Consider the following 23,235-nt stretch of genomic DNA (forward strand, 5'->3'; position numbering starts at 1 on the left):
CCACTTTCCCTGCATTGAAGCAGCAGCTGAAGAGCTCTTCTCAGCAGCTGTGAAGCCAACGCATGATCACACCACCAATTAATGGAAGAAAGAAGTCCTGGAGCAGTAGCTCAGAGCTGCCTCAAGTCCTGCCTGCGCAGCTCTCAGATGATTACAAGTAATTACATCAAGTATCGGCTTCAGATGTTTGGACTGCAAACCCATCCATCGGCCTCTCCTAAGCACGTAGGATGCTTTAAGTCGATCGATTGTGTGTAGTGCTGCGGGCTAAATGGGGACGGGGAGGAGGAGGAACAGCGACATGAGTACCGGCAGGGTACTCACCGGTGCCTGGGTACCGGCAGGACGGACATGTGGGCAAAGGCTAAGAGAGGGCACAGTCCATCTCTCTCAAAGCGTTTTAAAACCGGCTTACCTGAAGGAGTCAAAGGTGTTGGCAGCCCAGATGTCCGTGCCCAGCATGTCAAGGGAGCTCTCCTTGTTGCCATTCTAGGAGGGAGGGAAAGGCGGTTACTCGCTGGAAGGCACGCAGCGCTATCCGGACCACGGCACAGCCTGCCACAGCCTCTCCTGCTGCCAGCCGCGGAGGTGTCCCGGCTCTGCACGTGGGCTCCTCCGCTCCTGTGTGAATCCAAGCTCACTGCAACGCAGAGTCCCCTTGCCCGCTACTTTCGTAGTGCACCGTGAAGGCAAGGAGTGACATAGTTTCAGCCTTGGGGACACAAAGCTGTGGACAACATGGAGCAGACGACACATAGGCTCAGCTCTGACTCCAGCCCTGTCCTCCTACCCCACCATCCACAACCTCCAAGACCCACTAAGGTCCAGTGGGCAGGTTGACATCCCAGCCATGAAGACACTCAACTTCAGAGTCACAGACCAGTTGAGGTGGGAAGGGACCTCTGAGGGTCCAACCCTCCTGCTCAAGCAGGGCCACCTACAACCAGGTGCCCAAGACCACATCCAGATGGCTTTTGAGTATCTCTGAGGATGGAGATACTCTTCACCAGAGCCTGCCAATAAGGACGGGGAAAGCCGTCCTGCTTCTTCAAGGAGTCATGGCGGCATGACTTCTCCTTGCTCTAATAACAGGCGGGGGATGTCAGAACCCTGCACCGTGCCACCGCTGCCACGCACACCGGCAAATGAGTTCACACGGTTATTCTGGTACATGTCCCACCAACACTAAGGTGATGGTTCCTTCCCCTGAGAAGCAAAAGCATCTCAGTATAATCAGGTGGGAATTATGAGAAACCTCCGGCAAACCGCAAAGCACCTTGAATTCTCCCGTGCAGCTGCTTTTGGCAAAACTGGTGACCTGAAGCAAGAGCATCTAAAGCAAAGACCTCACACTTGGCCTTCATGGCCCCTTTACAGTCATCAGCCTGCAGAAAGAGGGCTGCCCTTTCCACCCTTTACAGGCGAAGAAGTAAAGCAGGTTGGATTTTGCCATTCAAGATCATTCAAGAAATCAGATTTGACTCAGACTCATATGGGATGGACACGTAAATGCACTACAAATAGGGAATCCCATATTACCAATTTTTCCCCAACATTTCTTACACATATTCAGATTATTCATCATCTTGCATATATTCAGATTATTTATTTCAGCCCAAATGGTCCCACTCTGGTGAAACACGTGCTGGAGAAGGTGGCTTCCATATATTCCCCATCCTATAATTTCTGCCATTTTCAAATATTACTAATAATAACTGAGACACTAAAAACTCATAAAAAATAGACCATTTCTTAATGCAGTCCAGACCTCAATCTGCCCATAAAGTGAGCAATCTTTTCCCAACGAGCAGGACGCGCATCCTCGGTGCACGCTACAGATGGTCACACTTCGCAGCCATTCCCACCACAACAACCAATTTAGACATCAGATACTCCAAACGCAGCCCCACTGCTCCCTTTTTTGCCTCCTCCAAGGGGTCTATGGACTATGATTTTATCTTCCGGGGATCTGCAGGTCAACATGTCTCTGCACAGAAACAAACTACCAGAAATATATAAAATTCTCATGATCAGTTATGGAAGCTGAGCTTTTTATTTTAGGCAAATGTAAGCAAAATTTTCTCCCACCAAGGAGACAAATTAGTTTTCTAAATCCTTAGAAGCATCCTCATGCAGTACAATGAAAATATACATGTGCAGGTCTTTATCATCCAAAGAAGAGATACCTCTTCTTGCAGGCAGATCCAGTTCCCTTTCCATTTCCTATGGACATGGGATATTTTAAGAACCTGTCAATGAGCCAGCTACAATAGGATTTCCTAAGAGTAACGTATTTGGGTTCAGGGAGAAAGACTGGGAACGTGTAACCAGTTGCAATGAGGCTTAGACAAATCAGCGACAAAGACACTAAACAGCAAAAATTTAAGATAACGTGGGTTTCTAATGCAACAGGTTGTGTCCTAAAGCTGTTGCCCAAATTCAGCTTGGTACAGGGCTTCTGCAGAGCCCCTTCTTGAGCCCTGAAATAAAGCGTCTAGCAATTACCGTCCGATGCTCGGCTTGAAATCTGTTTGGATGTGGAGGGAGAGCCTTGGCACCAACACCTCCTAATCCACGGCGTAAGCGGAGCCCGCACAAGCTGTCCCACCCAGCTCCCCCGCATCTCCTCGGCGCATCAGCTCATCGGTGCTATACCGGTGAGCACAGGCAGGTCAGCCCTGGCACTGATCCCAGCAGTTAGGGGAAATTGCAGCGATGGTTCAGGTAGTGCAGGACGTCAGATGGGTGCAAGCTTCTAGGCAGCGGTTGGATGCTCCCACCCAAACCAGGCTGCAACTCCTGGTCCTCCTAGACGATGTCCCCATGACCTCTCGGGGACACTCCAAGCATTAGCCAGACTCCATAAAGACGGCGCCGGGGCCAAACAATAATGCAACTTGTCATTAAGTCGTGAGTCACTACAGTCATTTCGAGATGTCCTTTTGATCTTCGATGACCTGTCTCTATAACCGGTTTCTGTCTCAACTCACAAGGCAGGGAGTGTGCTTGCTGCCCCAGTGAACCTGAGCTGCAGGGCACTTACTAAAATGCTCACAGCATGGTACCAAGACTTAACAATAAGACTTTAAAAAAGCCAATTCTCAAGTCCAGGGACAAAAGAAAAAACTGCATGTATTTAAGAAAAGAAGTGACTTGCTGTCAGTTCCCCCAGGACTGCAATTATAACTGTAAGCAGTTTTAACCTGAAGCTCCCAATGACCCAACCCTCAGCTTTAGATAATAATTTTCACCGCGAAGGGGTTAGTACTGCTGAAAATTAATTAAGCTACCAGGAATGATGATTGACAGACACACTGACAAGAACGACATAAATACCCAGAATGATCAGAGATCCGGTAAAGCCGATCCTACACCCAGTAGGGTTTAAATGCAGGTCCATAACCTCTGTCCTCCAGCCCCTGTGAGCACACATCAACTCCATCCACCGCCGCCCAACCCCTGCGGCTGCCCGCACAACAGGACAGACCACGCCACCGGCCGCATGGACTCTGACTGTTTATCCATGCATGCAGCTTCAGCAAATTCCCCACAAAGTCAGCATTTGCATGCACGCAGCAGCTTTTCAAAGCCCAGCTCAGCGTCCCACTGGTTCCTCTCGCTGCTCCTCATTACTATCCTCCAGCAAACCGCTACAAATACAAAATCATGCTCTTCGTCACACGATTGCAACAGCGTTAGCTCATTGCTGTGCTTAGCATTAATGCAGAACAATGCCAAGTGGTCGGCTGAGTCCGTGGTATAAATTCAGGGATTATCCTGCGGCATGTGTTAGTTCTTAAGCATTTTTCAGTTCTGCCTTTGAGAAGATTCCCCCACCTTTCCTCCTTCTCAGCTGCCTACAACCCCTGGCTGCACTTTGGTAGAAAACAAAAGAGATAGATAGACACCGAACTGTCTGAAAAGGCTCTGATTAAAGGTTTTCTTGTTGAAAACTGCAAGTTTTCATAAGAAATCTATAGACATTTTGAGGAAGACGTTATTATCCCTGCTCAAAGAAAAAGGGGTATGTTGAGTCTCGCTCCTCCCGGAAAGGACCATCACTTTCCAGCAACGACATGGTTCTGCAGGTCCTCTCCCACCACAGCATGGCTCAGGAGGACAGACTATTTCCTCAAGCTCTCCAGGACGGATGAGATGGATGAATGGACCAGGACTTGAACCACTGGCCCCAAATCTCTCAGAGTCCGTCCTCCATTTCTGGCACAACCAGTGCTCACGTGTGCAAAAGCAGAACAACTCCGAGAGGACAGAGGCTGACTAAAACACGCAGAAGAGGTCCCTGGTCTGAGTTCAAGGAATGGACCTAAAACCAAATCAAATGCAAATTCTTAGTCTTTTGCAGGGCAGGAAGGTAAGTCCCCATCTAGCCCTGCTTACCGCTCCCACAGAAAGCAGCTGGACTCAAGGTCACCATTTAACACCATCTATGTGGTGCCCACTCACATATCAACTTCTAATGAAGACTTGCCAAAAAATAATTAGACATCTCTTAATTTCCCAAAAAAAGCCTAATTTCCTTTGCACTAAACCAGCTGACTAGGGACTTCTTTCCCAATATTAAGGCACTCGGCACACCTCAATGGACTTCTTGAGGGCTACAGCCCTCAGCAGCCAGGTCACACATTATGCATGAATTAAGTAGGTCTCTGAGGTGTCCATCATAACTGACATGCACTCACACCCTATGCGTAGACACACACACAAAACACGCCATTAGGAGGATGCCTCCGATAAACAGCAAGCAAAGGACGTGACTTCAGCACGTCGCTACCAGGTATACCTTGGTGGATTGCCTGAACTGGCTGCTTCTCCCGTGGCTGCCAGCCCTGGATCCAGACCCATGCCTGGAGTCCGACCCCGGCCGGGATCCTGCACTCCCACTGCTGCTGTGATCCCAGTCTTCCTGGAAACAACAAACAGCTCGCTTTAGTCAAGGGCAACGCCGTCCCGCACCCACAAAAACCACCGACCCGGTGAGCCAGGAGAGCTCCAGCTCCCAGACGACACGTGCAAGCACCTACAAAACCATGCCCATGCATGGGACCTTCTTGGAGTCCTTTTAACATGTTCTATTTACACATTGCAAAGGGATGACATTGTGGGAGGCTTCAATGAAGGTAAGATTTGGCTCTAGTGCTCTAGTCTATGCATGGGGAAAAATAAGTAGAGGTAAGTACCTCCTCTAACTTCATGAGGATTAATTATGCATATTCAGCAACCCCACATCCTCTAAAACTGCTTATATATCCTTAATTCCCCTCCCAAGCCCAAATCAACTTCTCAGTCAGTTTTTCCCTGTGCTCAGTCCACCGTTGGAATCCAGCTACTCGCATACCTGAAAACACTTGGAGTTCGCCAGAAGACACGTTGCACAAATAACTATTTTTGCCTATTAAGGAGCTGTCCCCAATGTTTTCCTTTATTCTTCTAACACTTGTTCTGCTGTCAAGCAACCTGCAGGTTTCTTGTTCAGCCGGCAGCCCTCAGGGCAAGATGAGTCATCTGAAAACCAGAATAACTCACCCGACCAGCCCTATCTACCCAAACATCCCACCAGGTGCTTGGGGAGAAAGGTGGATATTGTCAGGGTAATTGCTCCAAAAGCTTTGCTCAGAGGCTTAGGAAAGACCTCTGAAGTGACCTAAGATGACTAAAAAAACATGAAATCACAGACTGCAGAATATTCAACTCTTTCAAGGACTCTGAAAATCTCGGAAATACAAAGGGGAGCATGTGTTTCAGGACTGGTGTGAGAGCTGACACTTAAAAGAGGACTTCTCATGTCTCAAACATCCTTGTGGGACTGCCTGAGTCTCTGTGGACACTGCCACAGCCTAAGGGCAGAGCCACCTTGGCCTTCAAGAGCCAGAAGGACTCACCAGCAGAGCAAGGCGTGAACTCCTCTTTGCACACAACAGCCAAGTCCAGGTCACTAATCTGGGGGCACAGACCAGGTCCCAGCTCCACCACTGCCACCTGGGTTGGATGGGGCACGGAGATAGCTGCACAGCAGACCCTAAGCTATCTAAGGTGATGCTACCCAGTGGTCCAGCACAGACCTTAGCACATGTAAAACATCTAAGTGTTTACCCAATGCGAGGGACTGGAAGCAAAATGCATCAGTACCAGTTTCTGCATTGCTCCAGCTGCACGTTCTCCATCCTCAAACCTAGCAAGTCTCAAGCAAGCTCAAACATACTGCGGTTGCTATAGCCCAAAATCTGTACTGACTTCAAAAGAGGAGGTCAACTGGTTTTCAAGTTGTGTATAGATGAAATTTGAGAGGTTGTGGTTATTCCCATGAGATGTTACACCAACAGCAGAAAGCACCTTCTTCCCTCCTCGCCACATTGTGACCTGAATCTCCCGATGGCTGAGAAATACCGAGTGCCACAAAGTTAAAGGAGTTGTTAAATTGGCATGGAGGGAAAAAAAACTTGATCGATGCCACTTGTGAGACACAGGCCGGTGGCCACTTTGGGAAGCCTTGGGGAAGAGCCAGTCTTGCGGGCATCCTGAGAAGTGAGAAGTATCTCATTTGACGTGGGAAAGATGCGCACCAACTGAAAAGGTGGTTGGGAGAAATGAACCCTCACCACCTAGATGTTCGAAGGATTAATTACCAATTTACCGTATCCTACACACTGAACGTCTTGTTCATCCACGTATGAAAAATTTCTGTGCCAAGTGCTACATGGGACCAGGTCAGCATATGCACCCTTCGCTTTAAAAGACACACTGAAAATAAACATCACCACTTGGTTATATTCAGTTGACCCAACTTTTGGTTGTGGTTGACTGCAGACAACCTGAGGTTATGCAAATTCCAGAAACGCGGCTGGCCACAATAAAACCCTTGTGAGAAATGGGGAGATTGGTACCACCATGCATCAATGTCCAAACTCACCGAGACAAGCCAGCAGATACGGCACGAACCAGTTAGATAAAAATCACAGATACCCTCCCACTAAATCAGCTTGTCTCCTGGCTCTAGCTCATGGCCTGGGGTCTTTTCCCTGTTCACATTCCTTATCTTTATCACGCCCTATTAATATTTATATTTAAAAACAAATTATTTTAAAAATAAAAATTGCTGAACTAAAAATTGTTGAAACTTCTGTTGAAGCTGAAACAGTCCAACCGAGTATGGCCTTAATACACTCATGTTCAAACTCAGCAGCACAGCCAAGCTCAATATTTTACCTAAATTTCTGATTAATTGCCAAAGATGAACAACTTTTAACTGCTACCTTACTGTCGGCGGTTCAGATCTCCAGAACAGAAATACATCCACCAGAAACTCTCCCAGACATTTCTGGTGGCTTTGTGTCCTCTAATAAAGCCCTTTTGTGCTAAAATGAACCCTCTCTGCAGATCTCCCTGCTGCGGGAGCAGGGAAGCTCACACCAACCTCATGGGTGATGCAGGAGGAGCGGGCGAGAGTATGCAGGTAACGATCGTTCCCTAAAAAACAACAACTGAGCAACAAAAACTCTCCATCAGCATCATCGCAAAAACCATAAAAACCCCATCCCAAACCCATACAGGCAGCTGGACTTCAGCAGAAAGCTGTGGCTCCGCAACGGTGAAACGTGGCACTGCTCACCCTCCATCCCACAGCATGGCCACCTACATGTCTCCCACACAGTGCTCTTGCTAAAGTAATTCAGCATGTTGAAGGAACAGATTTGAATGCAGCTCTGACAAAAGCTGAAGAAACAGTTGTAAATGCACGAAGTTCTCCATCCCATGCCCTTGTCGCCTGCCAACCCAATCCCCCATCACCTGGCCCCGTTACTCTCTGCTGTGCCCTCAAAAGACCAAGACTCCCCTAGTCTCTCCCAACACCCCAAACAACCCCTGAACTCTTGTTCCCAGCTCTTATTTGGGCTCCTCCACCTACAGTTCATGGTCTACACTCACCAACAGGAGATGGGACCTCTGAGCCACTCTTTGGGGCTTGGAGGGAAACGTCACCCCCTCCAGAGACTGATTCCCAGCAGCTGTTCTCATCCATGCCAAACCTTTTGGCCAAGTTCTGCACCCTCTTGGGAACAGTGAGGCTTGCGCACATTAACACTGCCACCCACCCTCCTTCGGAAACTAGCTGTCAAATCTAACATTTGCATTTTAATTAGCAATAATCGTATGTTTCACTTACACTGCAATTTCTACCTTCACAGCTAGCTCTCTGAGGCATGAACTAATTAATCCCGCTCCCTTTGCCAGCTCAAGAGTTAATACTTTCTGCTGCTTCAGTGCAAGTTTCAAAATCCCATTTGCAGAAAAAGGAGACAACTTTCTCCAGTGCACAGGCAATAAACGGAAACACGGTGACCACCTACGTGGTTGCTCTCAGTGACCATAAGTATGGGTGAAGTTGGCTGCGTTGATAGAGGTGTAGACCAAGCATGGCAATGCCACTAGCTTTAAGTGGCCTGAAGACATCAGTGGATTCTTGATGGGATTCACGTTCAATTGTATGTAAAAATCTCAATATTCAATGTACAGCATTCACAGCCTAAGGTGGGCCAGAGGAAAAGGAAAGACAACAGAAAGCTAGAGGGCTTCTCAGGACACAAGAGCCTCTGAGATACCCCCCAGCTTTAACAACTGTTCCACCACGGCACCTACAAGGAGCTCCCTAGACCAAGCTGTGGGGTGTCCTTCAAATGACTCCCAAACTTCGAGTCTTAATCCTAGTCAGAAGAGAAGACAGCTATCATCTAAAAGGTCCTTTCCGAGATTTTTCCACAGCAGAGGTTTTCATGTGCTGCAGCTAAATCTTGCAGTTATGCAGAATTTTGACACCGGACTCCAAGTATTTAATGCAAAATCTCCCTGCTCTTCTAGACTTATTCTAGAACAACCACTCCAATTTTCCCATGGAAAAACAATGATTTATATGAAAACAATTATTTCAATAATTTTAAAAGCACCTTTTACAAAAAAATATAAGATTACTCTAAACATTTTAGTAGGGACAAATTTCCAGCTTCTTTCTTCTTAACGTATTGCATAAAACTATAAGAAAAACAAAAAACTCGCCCCTATAAAAATATCATGCAGAAAACCCAACCACTTTGGCTCTGCTCCTTCCCTCCCCAGGTCCATGTCCACCGTCCCCAGCCCGCTCCAATCTGGTACAGTACCTGCTCACTGCTTAGGTAAAGGCACAGCAGAAGGGACACCAAACATCGCTTGGAGCTCTTCTCCCACCAGGAAAAGTAAGGTTTTACCTAAAGGTGTGCCACAATACAGGACCAAAGGACCTGATGGGCTTGGAAGTAGGAGGTTAAGCCTACAGGATCATTCTGGACTCCCCATGAAAGGGCCCAGCCTGTGTGGTTGTGTTCCATCCAGACACCACCAGAAGAGATGTGTTAGCCAAGGATGTATTAGCTAGCTCGTTTATGTGCATGGATGAGGATGAGAAGGCACACTGAAAGCACCCAGAATGGCACCAAGAACTTCAGACATGCCATGGAAACCCAGCAGCAAGCCCCCGCCCGAGCCTTGAAGGAAATGGCTCACATCAACCCTTCCCTGCCAAGAGTTGCGGCACTTGTTGACCTATTCAACCAAATCTGGAAGAAGAATGAAGACCTCAAAGGTAACTCAGCTACTGCAAGTTTCACAGAACTGGAGTGTGGGAAGCTCTCCCTTCAACGGGCAGACAGGCATCACCCTGTCTGCTCTACACAAATGGAAACTGAGGGTGACAAGATGTCCTCCCACATGAGTCACTAGTGACACCAGGCCTAGAAGACACCTTCCTCCGTCCTCTGTAAGCAGCAACAGTTCTCCTAAATCAGACAGCAAAGCAGTGAAGCATTTCACTCCCAGATCTTCAGACACTCAAGCAGGTGTCTGTTTCACGAGGGGTGGTGCTGCTTCACGAGGTGTATTCCGAACAGAAGTCCCAGAGAAAGTTAAACCTATATATTAGCTAAAGGACTTGATTTCTTTCTCAGCAGTCCTCTCTGACCACAATTGAACAGGGCTGCATTCACTACATGGAGGGAGCGTCACCCAGCAATTACAGGCAGAAAACCATTAAGCGACTGGTTTTCTCAGAGCTGCTCTTTGATCACGGGCAGGTCACCCCACTTAAAGATTTAATTTCTGCCTCCATCAGGCAAGGGCTACACCAACCTGTATTCACTAGCAAAGCCTCAAAGTAACTCCCTGTCTTTCGCTTTCTCTTTTTCTTTTGGAAACGAGACAATGGTGACTGCAGCATCTGCCAGCACCCGCTTGTTCCAACAGGTCTTCTTCTTTGGCTAACCTCAACCAAGTTCACTGTACAAACTGGCCCTGGGCTATGATACAAGCGGGTCGGTGAGATGGAGAACCCCAAACTGCCCCCAGGATCATCCTTCACGTTTTGCTGAGCAAGAAAATCACTGTGCTTCAGATCCGGACCCAAGGATGGGCAACTAAAGCCAGACAAAGGCTGTCTACCAGCATGGGGAAATGAATTACCTCTTCGGTCAGGAGATCCTGCCAGCCTCTTCGCAAGCAGCACCCACCCCCTCTCCAGCACTGATCTGGTTAGCCAAGGATTTGGAGCATTACACGCTGCCTGCTGATGTCAGTGGATTTAAGCCGGCAAGCGGACGACTTCACCGACGACTTGAGAAGTTTACATGACGGCGGTGCTGGTTGCAGGAGCCTCAGTCCAACTCTGGACCTAGTGACACGGCCACTGCCCGAGACAGTGATCCCTTGCCACCTGCCTCTGCAGCATCCATCAGGGAGGATTTCCTGGTGTTTGACCCCAGGCGGTCAAGCAGCACTGATGCCCGCAAAAAAAATCTCTGGAATTGCAAGAGAAATCTGCACTGATACTTTGGTTTTTCCACTTTCTATAAAATTAAGTTCCACTGTGCACTGAAATCTGCTGGTTCCCAAGAGATGACCTTCACACATCACCCCATCCCTACTATTGCCTTGGCTTTGGCAGCGTAGCAGCTTTTCCAGCCATGACTTCACATGGTTGGAAGTCATCGGGAGGGTTCAGGTGAGACACATGCAAGAGGGACCTGAAAGGTTTAAGTGGATCTGCTCTGCTCCCACCCCACACACAGCAGTCAGACACCTCCCCCGGCTGCACCTCCCCAGATGCAGGCAGGTCAGATGTCCTTCGCCTACAGTCTGAGCTCACACGACGCGAAGCATCTCCTGCCTGGAAACGTTTTGGCGCTAGCACAGCACTGTGCTTCTTTGAGTCACGGAGACATCAGAGATAAAGTTTCATGCGATATTACATTTGATTTTGTGGGACCTTCTCATGCTTTCCTTATCAGCAAGGCTTGGGCTTGGGTTCAGACACCCTTTGGCAGGACGTGCCAGGCTTGGTGACAAAGGCACACAATCCCTGCAAAGCCCTCTACATCTCCACGCTACTGAACAGCGCAGGACACTCAACATCTTATGCTGTTAACTTGATAGCGCAGCCCTTGGGATGGTCTTGACCCCGGCCAGCTAATCATCTCCAACCAACGGCCAGCTAATCATCTCCAACCAACACCCAAGGCTGGAAACCCACCACCTCTGCCTGCCACAGGCGTGCTGCTGTTTCTACTGGCTTAATGGGAAGGCAAACCGAGTCATCTCCTCCACCACCAGCTCCTCAGGGAGGACAGCAGAAGGGTGCTACCAGCAGGGTGTAGGATAAGCCAGATGTGATCCACACACCCTGCCTGCTCCTTCACTGCTCAGTAGATAGGCAACATGACCATCAACTGGAGAAGCCTCCGAGGTCCCCAATCACACAACAAGTCCCTGCTGCACCTGGTGGGACATGGACACACATGCAAATAAGCAGTAAAATAAACTGCAGTCCCATTTACTGCCAACAACACAGGCTTTTGCTTGGTGATGATGGGTGACAGCCAGCCACCATGGGGGAAGGGATGGACTTGGCCGGGAAGGAGGATTTTCAGCTCTCCCTCTCCCACCACCTGGAGAAATGGGACAAACCTGCAGAGTTGCTCTGGTTTTTATTAATGCCCTTTACATAAGGGGAGCCTGGGATGGAGCTGCTGCCAGACCTTTCATGTACCAAGAGCTCCGCTGGCTCTCTAAATACATACCATACCAGAAGTCTTCTACTTAATGAATTGCTCTCAGAAATATATCAAAGAGCTTCCTACTTGTGACAGCCTCACAGGGGGAATGCAAATAAAGTATTATATAAAATCTTCCCACTGGGTCCTTTTAAGAAAAAAAAAAATCCAAACATAAAAAGATTTAAAATGATTCCATTATCTAAACTTTCCTCATTTAGAGGTAATATGGTGCTCAGATAGTATCTTGCGTACCTCGATGGAGTGGTCTTCACCCTAGAGGCTCACACGGTGCTACCAGACCCTTCTGGGGGGTATCGCTCAAATGCAGCGGGGCTTAGCGAAGCACGGCAATGCCATGCAGCAAACGAAAGCGTTCACAGTAGGAAACAAGGAGAATTATAGATGAGCTGAATGTAATTGTGAGGCCAGGATTTTCTCAGCGCACCAGGAGTTCATGAAATGTATCTCATGAGATCCTCCATGAGCAGACCATCTTCTCGCAGCCACCTGCCCAGAGAACTGGAAAGACCACAGTAAAAGGTTTCCAGGGGGAATTTTCTCCATTTTTTAAGCCACTGCTTTGTACGGGATGCACAAGTGCCAGCCTACGGGCACTGTCCCCCATATAGTCTCCCACAGCTGCTAATAGCAGATGTCTCACCAAGCAGTGCAAGAACAGGGCAAGTATGGGGTGGTCTTTCCCAGAGATACCCAACAATGTCGGAAAAACAGCAATTTAGGAATATCCTGGACTGCAGGTTGCATCAAGACACCTTATTATTACCCTTAAATTGCAAGTTATCCAGGAATTGCTCTCAGCCCCACACTTATACAAAATCCTGTGGATGCTTATATACACACATATTATATATAAATGTCTATATAAATACATAATACACCTATACACACACACAAAAAAATCTTTCTTTTATTTGCCTTAACCTTGCTGGATCCTAGAGACAAGAATTTCAAAGGTATCAGGTACTTAGGGATGCAGAGGGGGATTTTCAGGCATGGGAAAGTCAGCTTCACTCTGGGCTCCCCTATAACCTTTAGGAAGCCAATTTCTTTGAAAATGTGGCCCTGGACTACTCTGCCTTCGCAGAAAAGGAATCAGATGCTGAATATATTTCCAGGACTAACCTGAATTTCCGTATAAATGCCCTTTCTGATCATCAGGTTAGAACTGTGTGAGGCGTGTCATGGTCACTGATACATAACCCACATTTTTCCAGTAGCTGAAGCCAGCAGAAATCTCACATCCAAGTATTTTTCAACTAAGACTGGTGCGTATTGCACAACCAGCAATGCAGCAATCTCAGCTGGAAATAAAATAGGAAAAACAGGAATTCAATTTTCCAAACAAAACCCTCAAAATCCATTAAAAATTGCAACAAAAAACCCTTAACAACCTTTGGGAAATAATTAGCCAGCTTTTTCCTTAGCAGGTTTGAAGAGTGATTGATAATTTACATTCAAGACAAACACCTTCTTAATGAATTTTCTTTTTTTCGTGTTTAAAGCTACTAGTGAAAAAAAACCAGCCAGAAACGGTAATAAACTGAACCTAGTCCTCACCAGCAGCGTTTCACTCGTATATCAGTAACAGCAAGAGAAACGCTTGCCTGGACAGAAGAACAATAGCTTGCAGCTCCTCTTTGGTGCCAAGGAAAATTTGTTACTTGCTGTTAAAGGAAGCCCAACATGGAGAGAGATAATTATTAGCTCCGCTGCAGGCTGGGAGAGAGCCCAAACGCAGGGAAAACAGCTTGGGCATCAGTGAATGTTATTTGTATATAGAAAACAAACTCCGTTCTGGAGGAGATCAAATAGGTTTAATGCCCAGGGAAAAAAAAAAAAACAACAAACAATAAAAACCCCACAAGTTGAAACAAAAGCGAGCACGGCACAAGGTAGATGGAAGGTGTCAGGGCTGTGCTGATTGGAGTCAGGAAAGCATCACTCGTGTGACTCCTGCATCCTCCTGTGGTACCCGCCAGAGACTGGCACGTCAGCTGAGCCCTTGGGTAAAGAGCCAGGGACCTTCTTCCCCAGGGAAAACACCTGGTCCTGCTAACACCCCGAGCAACCCAAGAGGCCAGCTTCCCAGCTGAATTTCAAGCAGCCAGCTGCAATGCTGGGAGGCAGCCCAGACGAGCTTTTGCTGCCGAATATTTTGGAGCAGATCAAAGCTATAATAAATTAAATCCACAATTTCATCTGGCACCTTCAGAGGCTCATCTGAAGCAGTGTCTCCATACGGCGTGCACCTTCCTACACAACAAGAACTTGTCTTTGTTGTGTGCAGGTGTTTGTACAGATGCTCTCAGCATCCTTGCATCCAGGCACATGGCAGGAAGGGGACACGTGAGCCCCCATCCCGCAGCTGAGCAGCTTCCAGCACAGCCCTGCGTGGGAAGAAGCCGTGCCCAAAACGGGATGGGGGAGCTGCAATACGCACTGCTTAGACCAGAACGTCCTCTTGTACCGCCCTGCAAGGGGCTCACAGGCTTCTTCTCACAGATCCCACACGTGAGGACATCAAGCAGGGCAAGAGCACCAAAACCACCGGCCTGAAGCCCCTTCTCCAGGTGGCACATCCATGAGCCACAGCAACTGCAAACACCGCTTCACCCTTTCCTGCAGCCCACTCGGTCTCCTATCTCCTCAGGCGAACGCTGCTCTTAGAGGGTTGATGGTCTCATGGTGGCACAGCAGCTCCTCAACCACGTGACAATGGTCAAACCCATGCCGCCACCCTACCCAACCCTCTCCCACACCGGTAATCACATGGAGGAGAGAAAGCCACCTCCAGCAATGCCAGCAGCGCTTGGTAAATACTCTTCACTGATGTTCACACCACGTACAACCGCCAAAACCGACTCACACCTGGCTTCTGTCATTGCAAACCCAACACAGGCCCTCAGCACGTGCAATTTTGCTTCTTCTCCCAGTTCACCCTCTCAGCTATTTTATCCTCTTCCCTGCAACACCATCCTTGTGCTGCAGCACATAACCAAGAAGCACAGCTACACAAAGATCCCTCATCCCAGCTACCTCTCATACTTCCAAGTCAGCTTTGATGCTCCAAATAGGCCCCTCGCACAGGTGGCAATAAGAAGCTCTTCAGGAACAAATGGGACGCTCCATACTTTTTCCCCTTTATTGCAGAGCAATAAGCTCCTGGTCAAAGCATCCATCTGCACATCGGGATGTTGCCCATCTCCCATAGTTTCGGTGGGAGCAAGCTTTCAGATGCCGAGCAGAGGGACACGTCTCCCCTTCCACAGGAGGGGGAAAGCTGGCAGCACGGGCAGGCTTCACACTGCCAGATGAGGCAGCACAAGAACAAAAGCGAAGGTTTGGTGAGGAAGAGCTAAACACAACCCCTACCTGATTGTGTTCGTGAGACGACGAGCCCTTCCCTCGGGATGGGGAACAGCTGCCATCAAGCTGCTCGCTACAATCCGCCGTCCACTGTAAAAGGGATAAAAAAAGGGATTGTGTAAAAAAATAGCTGGGCTGGGGAAAACTGCTGTGTCAGTCCACAGCACACAGCAAACACCGTCTGGCTGCGGGCATCACTGTATGCGTGCGGCCCGCCTCCCCCCCCCCTTTTTGAGGATGATCCCAAAGGCTTTGGCTTGCAAACGCTCCACCTGCCAACAGTGAGCAGAGGGAAGATGCAGGAACAATTGCAGGAAGGCACCTGAAATGATGCTTTGCAATAAAATCCATCCCCACTATTTCCTCGCAGACTCCAATGCTGTTTGGTATCTCAGGCGTGTGGTACGCACCAGGGCAGCTTGACTTGATTACTCTTTTCCATGGAGTCTTCCATGGAAAGTTGGGAATTTTCTGCTTTTCCCAACTCTGTTCGCTTCAGGGAGAGCTATGAGGCCCGAGCTGCCAAAAACCTGTGGTTCTATTTTGAACAAAACAGAAAACAGAGCTCAAAGCTGCAGGTTTGGCCATTGCTGTATGCTGCAGCCCTGCTGTCACACCAGCTTCGCCCCATGGTGAAGGACATGGGCATCAGGGGACTTCCCGGCCATACTGGGAGCTCAGCAGGACAGCACAGCCCATGGCAGAGGCGAGCAGCTCTGGAATATGACCTGCTGTTTCCCCCAAGGTTTGACAGCAAGGTGCCTCCACCAAAATAATTCAATTTGGGGTCATTTGGGGTTTCTCCCCCTCACAAAGAAATGAAGGGTTGCATCATACTGGGTGTGTGTGTGGAAATATCAAGTAAACAAACATAAGAGATGCTGCTTAATCCTAAAGTCATTTTGTTGCCCCCCCCCCCCCAAAGTTGATACTGAACCTTGGTGACCAGTTCCATTTCTGAGGTCTTTCATCCTGGGAAGCACTTGGCTGTGCCAGAGACACTCACCACTTGGATGCCATCACCAAGGCTGATGTGTCAAGAAAAATGAAAACTCAATTCTGTACAAACAGCAACTACCTGAGAGCTTCTTGACAAGTACGGATCAGCCCACAAATAAGAGGAAGAGCCACCACTAGACCTGCTCACCATCCCTGCACAGCTCCGCCCTCATCGGAGAGCCCATGCTAGCTCAACCAGATGGGAAACATCAGCCTCACCTTTAACGAGCTCTTTAATGAGCTGCCCATTGCTCTCCTGCCACCTCTGCTGACCTACCTGGAGAAGCTCATGATGCTATCACGCTTGAGAGCCTTCTGCTAGACCTATGCATATCTCCTTTAACGATTTTGAGTGCAACCACATGCCTGGAAAGTTCTCTCAAGGTACAGCTCAGCCATTATTATGTCCACAGCCGAAAGAAAATTGCATTTTCCCTCCGACTTTCTTTTTTTCTGGTGGGAGCAAGGCAGGAGACACCCCCATGATGGAAATGTCCACACTCTGGGATTCTCTAGACTGGAGATGGACTCAGCTCCCCTGTGAGTGGCATGGAAGATGGAGGAGCACACAATGTGCCTTTCCTTCCTTCCCCCGGCATGGAGAACACTTATGCAGGGATGTGGTACCATCCGAGCATCTCACACACATGGGTGAGTGGATTTATCCTCTCTCAGGCAGGGAAAACATTATTACAGCCGCAAGGAAATGAACCGCAGAGAGATTAAGTAACTTGCCCAAAGTTAAAGATTAAGTTGTCGGCAGAACCTTGCAGTTAAAAACAATTTTCTTGGTCTCAGTCCAGTGCCTTCACCATAAACTCAGCCGTTTTCCTCCAGCTCTCGTTAAGAGGGAACATGTCACCTTCAGTCAGGCTGGCTTCCACCAAGGTTACTCCAGCAAGCTGTAGGATATGTGAGTGCTTATTCCTTGCTTTGATAAGAAGTGACCAGGAAAAGAAAACCAGAAATAAAAATTCCTGGCTATTTCTTACACAAATTTGGGGCACGAGGTGGGAAAATGAATATCTTTGGGAGACAACAGATAATTCCTTCCTAACGCATCCCTTAAGACATGGCTCGATAAAAGCAGGTGACCTATGTAAAAGCCCATCCTCACTTCTCGTCCCATATACAGCCCTAAAAATACGAAATACTGCATTTTGCTGGAGTTTCACACAGAAATCCTAATTCCACGTAGACACCAATGGTCTGGGGTACAACCACATTGAGCTGCTTCATTTGAGATGCCACTAAAAGGGGTCTAATTGAAGTGTTCAATGTTCAGGTCTTTCATTATTACTCATTTTTCTTTTAAAATAAAACCTGACCACCTTTAAAGGCAGCATCCCTAGCATTGTCATAAAAACCCCAGCAGCTCCTACTTTCAGGGTAGGTGACGGAGGGAAGTTAAAATCCCGTTTCCACAAATGGAAGATGGATTCGGTTGTGGCAACCAAGGATCTTAATGCAAAAATTGTACATGGGCTGCCACAAGAATTAGCAGCTTTTGTCCTGAAGACGGGCAGAGGTGTGGACAGGGTGCAAGTGGTTGTAAAACTCTGACTATTAATTTATTTCTAATTCAATGGTATTTCTAAACGTGACACGTTAAACAAAGCAGCACTTGCCTGTTTGACCTGAAGCCCCTCCAAAGCGTCACTTCAAACACAGCCATTTTCTACCCTTAGGTTAAAAAAATGCACTACAAAGTACTTTGGACCACTTAATTTTTAAGTTTATTTTCTCCCACTTCTAACAGCTTTGATCCTCAAATTGTAAAAGACCTCTTCAGCAAAATCTGTTCTTAAAAAGGTTCCTTTGATTGGTAATTTCTTTACACCAAGCTCATGTATAAAGAGTCCAAAGCTCTGGATCAGATCCTCAGCTCCAGCAAACCTGCACAGCTCAGATAAATCAGATAAACACTGCTGATATCAGATAAGGATGGGATCCTTCATATATAGAATCACAGAATGGTTTGAGTTGGAAGAGACCTTAAAGATCATCTAGTTCCAACCCCCCTGCCGTGGGCAGGGACACCTTCCACTAGACCAGGTTGCTCAAAGCCCCGTCCAGCCTGGCCTTGAACACTTCCAGGGATGGGGCAGCCACAATTTCTTTGAGCAACTTGATCCAGTGTCTCACCACCCTCACAGTAAAGAATTTCTTCCTCATGTCCAATCTAAATCTACTCTTTTTCAGTTTAAAACCATTGCCCCTCGTCCTATCGCTACAGGCCTTGGTAAAAAGTCTCTCTTAGTCTTTCTTAGAAGCCCCTGGTCTCCCTGGAGCCTTCTCTTCTCCAGGCTGGACAACCCCAACTCTCTCAGCCTGTCCTCACAGGAGAGGTGCTCCAGCCCTCTGACCATTTCCATGGCCTCCTCTGGACCCACTCCAACAGGTCCATGTCTTTCTTGAATGGGGACCCCAGAGTTGGAGCAGTACTCCAGGTGTCTGGGAATAGAGAAGGAGAATCACCTCAGCCTCAGGGCACGCACCTTGAGACCATGGAAAAACAAAACCCAGTTGGCAGGAGACCTCTACCAGCTGGTTGGAGACCTCATATCTGGCTGAACCAGCAAGCTGCCCCAAATCCGGTCTTTTATTATGCCCTGCTTTACACCCCAATGCTCAAAAAGCTGCTTCAGCTGGATGTGCATCCCCAACCCAGGTGACAAGCCACCGGCATCCCACAGCCCCTCTCCCACCCCACGCTGTGCCCTTCGCCCACCTGCGAGATGTGGGACTGCGTCTTCTCGCTCTCGCCATCCCCTTCCGTTTTATCTGTCAGCAGCCCCTGGACCTGGTACTCTAGGACGTAGCTGTCGATGAAACGCTCCAGCTCCTCGATCTCCTGAGAGCGGCTGCTCCCCGCCTCCGAGGAGGCCGATGCCACCGACGAGTTCTCCATCCCTTCAGGAGAGACGCTGAGAACGGAGGGGGCCTGAGAAAGTAAAATAAAAAAAGGCACGAAATTATTTCCCAGTAATTATAAAAAGGTTAGAAATCAGTAGCCAAAGCCTATCAGTTACCACAGGCAGGATACTTTTGCTGTACATTCAATAACATTTATAATAATCCTCGGTGGTCACATTTAGAGTTCCCATGCGTGCACAAACAAAAAAGTCCCATTTCTGTAACATTCCTACATCTAAGGACAACAACGGACATTTTGCTTATCCTCCTTCCTAAAACCCAAACCACTGAAAACCTCCAGACACGTGCACAAGAGAAAAACAAAATTAAAAACCTTAATTTAAAAAGCCCACAGCATTAGCTGTGCTGGATAAGGGTGATAAGCTGGGGATGATGGACAGGGGTGTGAGGAAGAGGATGATAATTGAAAAGCTTCTCTAGGATGGCAGCAGTAAATGATGCTGAGTCAACAGCGCGACTGTAAATGGTCCAGCGAGGAGGTTTGCACATGGAGGTGAAACAGAGATCACACCAGAATCTATTTTTAAGACCTCTCCTTGTTAAAAATGGATTAGAAAGAGCAAAAAAAGGGAAAAACCCTGCAAAACAACAAAGCATGTTTTGCATCAACCAGTTGACTGGCAACCACAGAAGAAACGATGCTATCCCTCCGGCTGAGCTCTGAGCCAGCACAGCCCCGAGCCCCTGCCACAGCAAAGGTATCACCTCCATGGAGGCACAAGCCCACGTTCATCTTGACCAGACACGGGTGCTGCTTCTCCCAAACCCAGTCCTGCTCTGCCAGACCACCAAGCGCCATGGATCCATGGTTTTGCTGGTTGGAGCAACATGAAGAGGTCCTTTCCTGGCTCCGAGGGTCCCGTGTTTCCAGGGAGATAAAACCCTTGCCCACTTCACCAGCTACCTAGCGTGAGCTCTGCAGGAGAACCAGCTCTATAGAAGACATAGGGGCTTTATGATGCTTTTAAGATAAAGCATCCTCAGGATGCAAACTGACTCTGGGAAATCAGCAGATAGCCCAGCCAAGACACAAACCTTCAGAGATGGTAGCCTGAAACACTAAAAGTTCTGTATGTAGGTTTTTAACATCTTCTTACGGGTTAAAGTCAAAACACAGGGCAGAGGAGAAAGAGAAGGCTGTGCAAATGCACACAGATGTATATACAAATTAAGTCACTGGCTTTAAGGCTTGATTCAGCTACCCAAGCGTCCCGACAGCCTGGGTTATCCCTCCCTCCAGTTTCTGCTCCAGGAGCACAGCCATCTCCTAAATATGTATATGTAGATTATGGCTAGCAGAATAAGAAGCCATTATCCAGGGGCTTACGTTGCAAACCCTATTAGGATAGTCTTGTTTAGGGCACAGATCATCAGGGAATTAAGTGTTCTGCTGTAAAACAAAGCCAGATCCCTCTACATCCCCAGCCCCTTTCCAAAGCCAACACATGAGAATGGATACACCACCCCACAAACACCTCTTCAACCGATGCAAGAGACCAAACTCAAACCACTTTCACCTCCTCTGATCCATATACTGAATTAAAAACCTTAGCAAATCCTGCAGTTGTCCCTTAACCAGGGAATGAACACGTAAGGACGTCAACAGCTGACATCCAGATCATCTGAAGATGTGCATCTAATGAAGAAAAGCTGATGACACCTCAAATGCAGCATTGATAGTAAGGGCAGCTCTAACGATGTTCAGGTGGATGCTCCTGTGATCACTATGTGCACCTACCCAGTGCATCCATCCCAGATAACACACTCCTTTGAAAGTTGGCCAACGTTGTTTTGCAGCAACAGACAGGACATCCCCTTCATGTCACTGAAACACCACCTGCTCTGGCAGAGAACAGGGCAGCTCCACCATCGCCAGGGACAGAAATGAAAGGTACACTCCACAGGCAAGCAAAAGGCACGGAGAGGTCCTCCTGTGGTCTCCTGAGATGGAAACAGCACCAGGAGACCTTCATCCTGATGAAAGTGGCCATGGATGCTTCTTCAAACAAGACTTAGGTTTACAAGACTCCCAAAGCCCAGGCTGGAGCAAGGAGCCACAGCTCGTACATCTAAGAGTGGCTGCACATCGCATGGTCAACACAAGAGCTTCCAGTCCATGAGGACCGCACATCTGGTCACACGAGCAAGGACAGGTACAGTTTGCTCTGAGGTGAGGAGGGGTCTGCCACCACCCAAACCACCCTCTTACATGGTCCTCTCCCCTGCCCACGCCTGGGGTGCCTGGGGGCACAGAGCGGGCAGCGGGGACCATCCCAGCTGCAAACACCTGCAGATAACACTCTTCACACCCCACACTTCAGCACACATCGCTGGATTTTCTGGGAGGTCTCTCCTCAAGGTAGTGACCCAAGCAGGAGCCACCTGGTTTGCAAACATGGGCTGAACCCACAGCAGCAAGGACAAGAAGAGCCATCAAAACTAAGTATTTTACATGTGACATAAAACCTCTGGTACTCATTGCTGTGGGAGATGGGACCGCTCTGGGGGCCTGACACCCCTTCTTTGGCCACCAGTCAGGTGCTGGCTCCGAGTTCACCCCAAGCTCCACATCCCCCACCCAGAGAAGCTGGGGTGAGTGATGGGGAGGGGGCTCAGCATCCCCATCGTCCCCCACCCAACCACTGCGGAGGGAGCTTGGACCAACCCCTCTCCTCCTTCCTATTTCTCCATGGCTGAATGCCACTCACACCTTAAAGAAAAGAAACCATAAACTCCTGTACCTGGGCTGGGCATGTTTGCACACGAATTAAGCTCTGGACCAGTGTCCCGTGGTAAGACTCATACTGCTCCTTCCCTGCGGTTGGGCGGGAGAAGACACAGGAGCTCCCACCATATTGCAGGACGCCAAGACTTCAGCCCTCACCCTCTCTTTCACCGGGAACTGGTATTTACAGTCTGTTTTGAGACAAGTATAAAATTACCAAGCAAATTTGGAGTGAGTCACATGCCATCCGGAAGGGAAGGAGGGGGGGGGGGAAAAAAAATCTGTTCCCAGCTCGTGTAATTTCCAGCTCCTGAACCATTTCTCATCTGTCACTTCTGAACAATTGTGGCTTCATTTGGAAACTGCCGAGAACGAGCAGTTCTGGCCTAAGGATTTCATCTGCTCAAGGAATTATTCCCAAATGTGCCCGGACTGTCAAAAAGGCTCATTATGTAGATCAATATCACACATTAGCTCCTGAACAAAAATCATGTGGCGTATTAAAAAGGAGAAAGAAAAAAAAAAATAGACAAGAAAAAAAAAAAAGAGGTGCCCCAGACAGCATGGAGCCCTGGAAGAGGGCATGCTTCTCCCCTTTACCTAATTAGTGCCAATTACCAAATGGAAAGCACCATTTATTAAATAAAAAGTGTTAAAGAAAGAGTTGGGAGAATAGGTAGCTGCAATGAGTCCTGGAGGGCACGACGGTGTGGGGAGGTGACCGCGCGAGGTAGGGCACAGCTGACACGGGTGGCATCACTTGGGATGGAACAAGCAGAGTCAGAAGGTATCCTCCATCCCCTGGGGCCAGGCAACACAAAACCAAAGGGGTTTTGCCTATTTTATTTTGAAGGTGGCACTGGAGGAAATCAAGCCTAGGGCTCTGCCCCGGGGATGCTCCCCCTTGAACACCCGTGACAAAGCATAAAGCAGAGCAAGGGCTAACACACACGGCTCCACTTTTGGGGTGCTCACCCCATGCCCAAGCAGCATTTTGCTGATTAGCAACAGGAGAGACGGTGGACTGAAAGGGAACGGGTTAGTCAGAAGTCACCAAGTCCAGCAAACGAGCACAAACCACGTATCTGAGAG

The 23,235-nt window shown here is 48.3% G+C and overlaps 1 protein-coding gene across 4 annotated transcripts in view; it reads right to left on the reverse strand.

Annotated features, from left to right (window-relative positions):
* The window catches only part of LOC143172346 (CBP80/20-dependent translation initiation factor-like), a 149,737-nt gene that overhangs the window by 99,797 nt on the left and 26,705 nt on the right, over positions 1-23,235 (reverse strand). For all 4 annotated transcript variants that reach the window (XM_076361664.1, XM_076361663.1, XM_076361661.1 and 1 more), the window contains 3 exons: positions 19,213-19,425; positions 15,489-15,572; positions 416-489 (listed from right to left, as the gene is read on the reverse strand). In XM_076361664.1, coding sequence (XP_076217779.1) covers positions 416-489; positions 15,489-15,572; positions 19,213-19,392 — 338 coding nt within the window. In that variant the 5' untranslated portion in view covers positions 19,393-19,425. The remainder of the gene's footprint in view (positions 1-415; positions 490-15,488; positions 15,573-19,212; positions 19,426-23,235) is intronic.

This window comes from Aptenodytes patagonicus, chromosome Z, assembly GCF_965638725.1.
Source record: "Aptenodytes patagonicus chromosome Z, bAptPat1.pri.cur, whole genome shotgun sequence".
In the NCBI taxonomy this organism is placed as follows: Eukaryota; Metazoa; Chordata; class Aves; order Sphenisciformes; family Spheniscidae; genus Aptenodytes; species Aptenodytes patagonicus.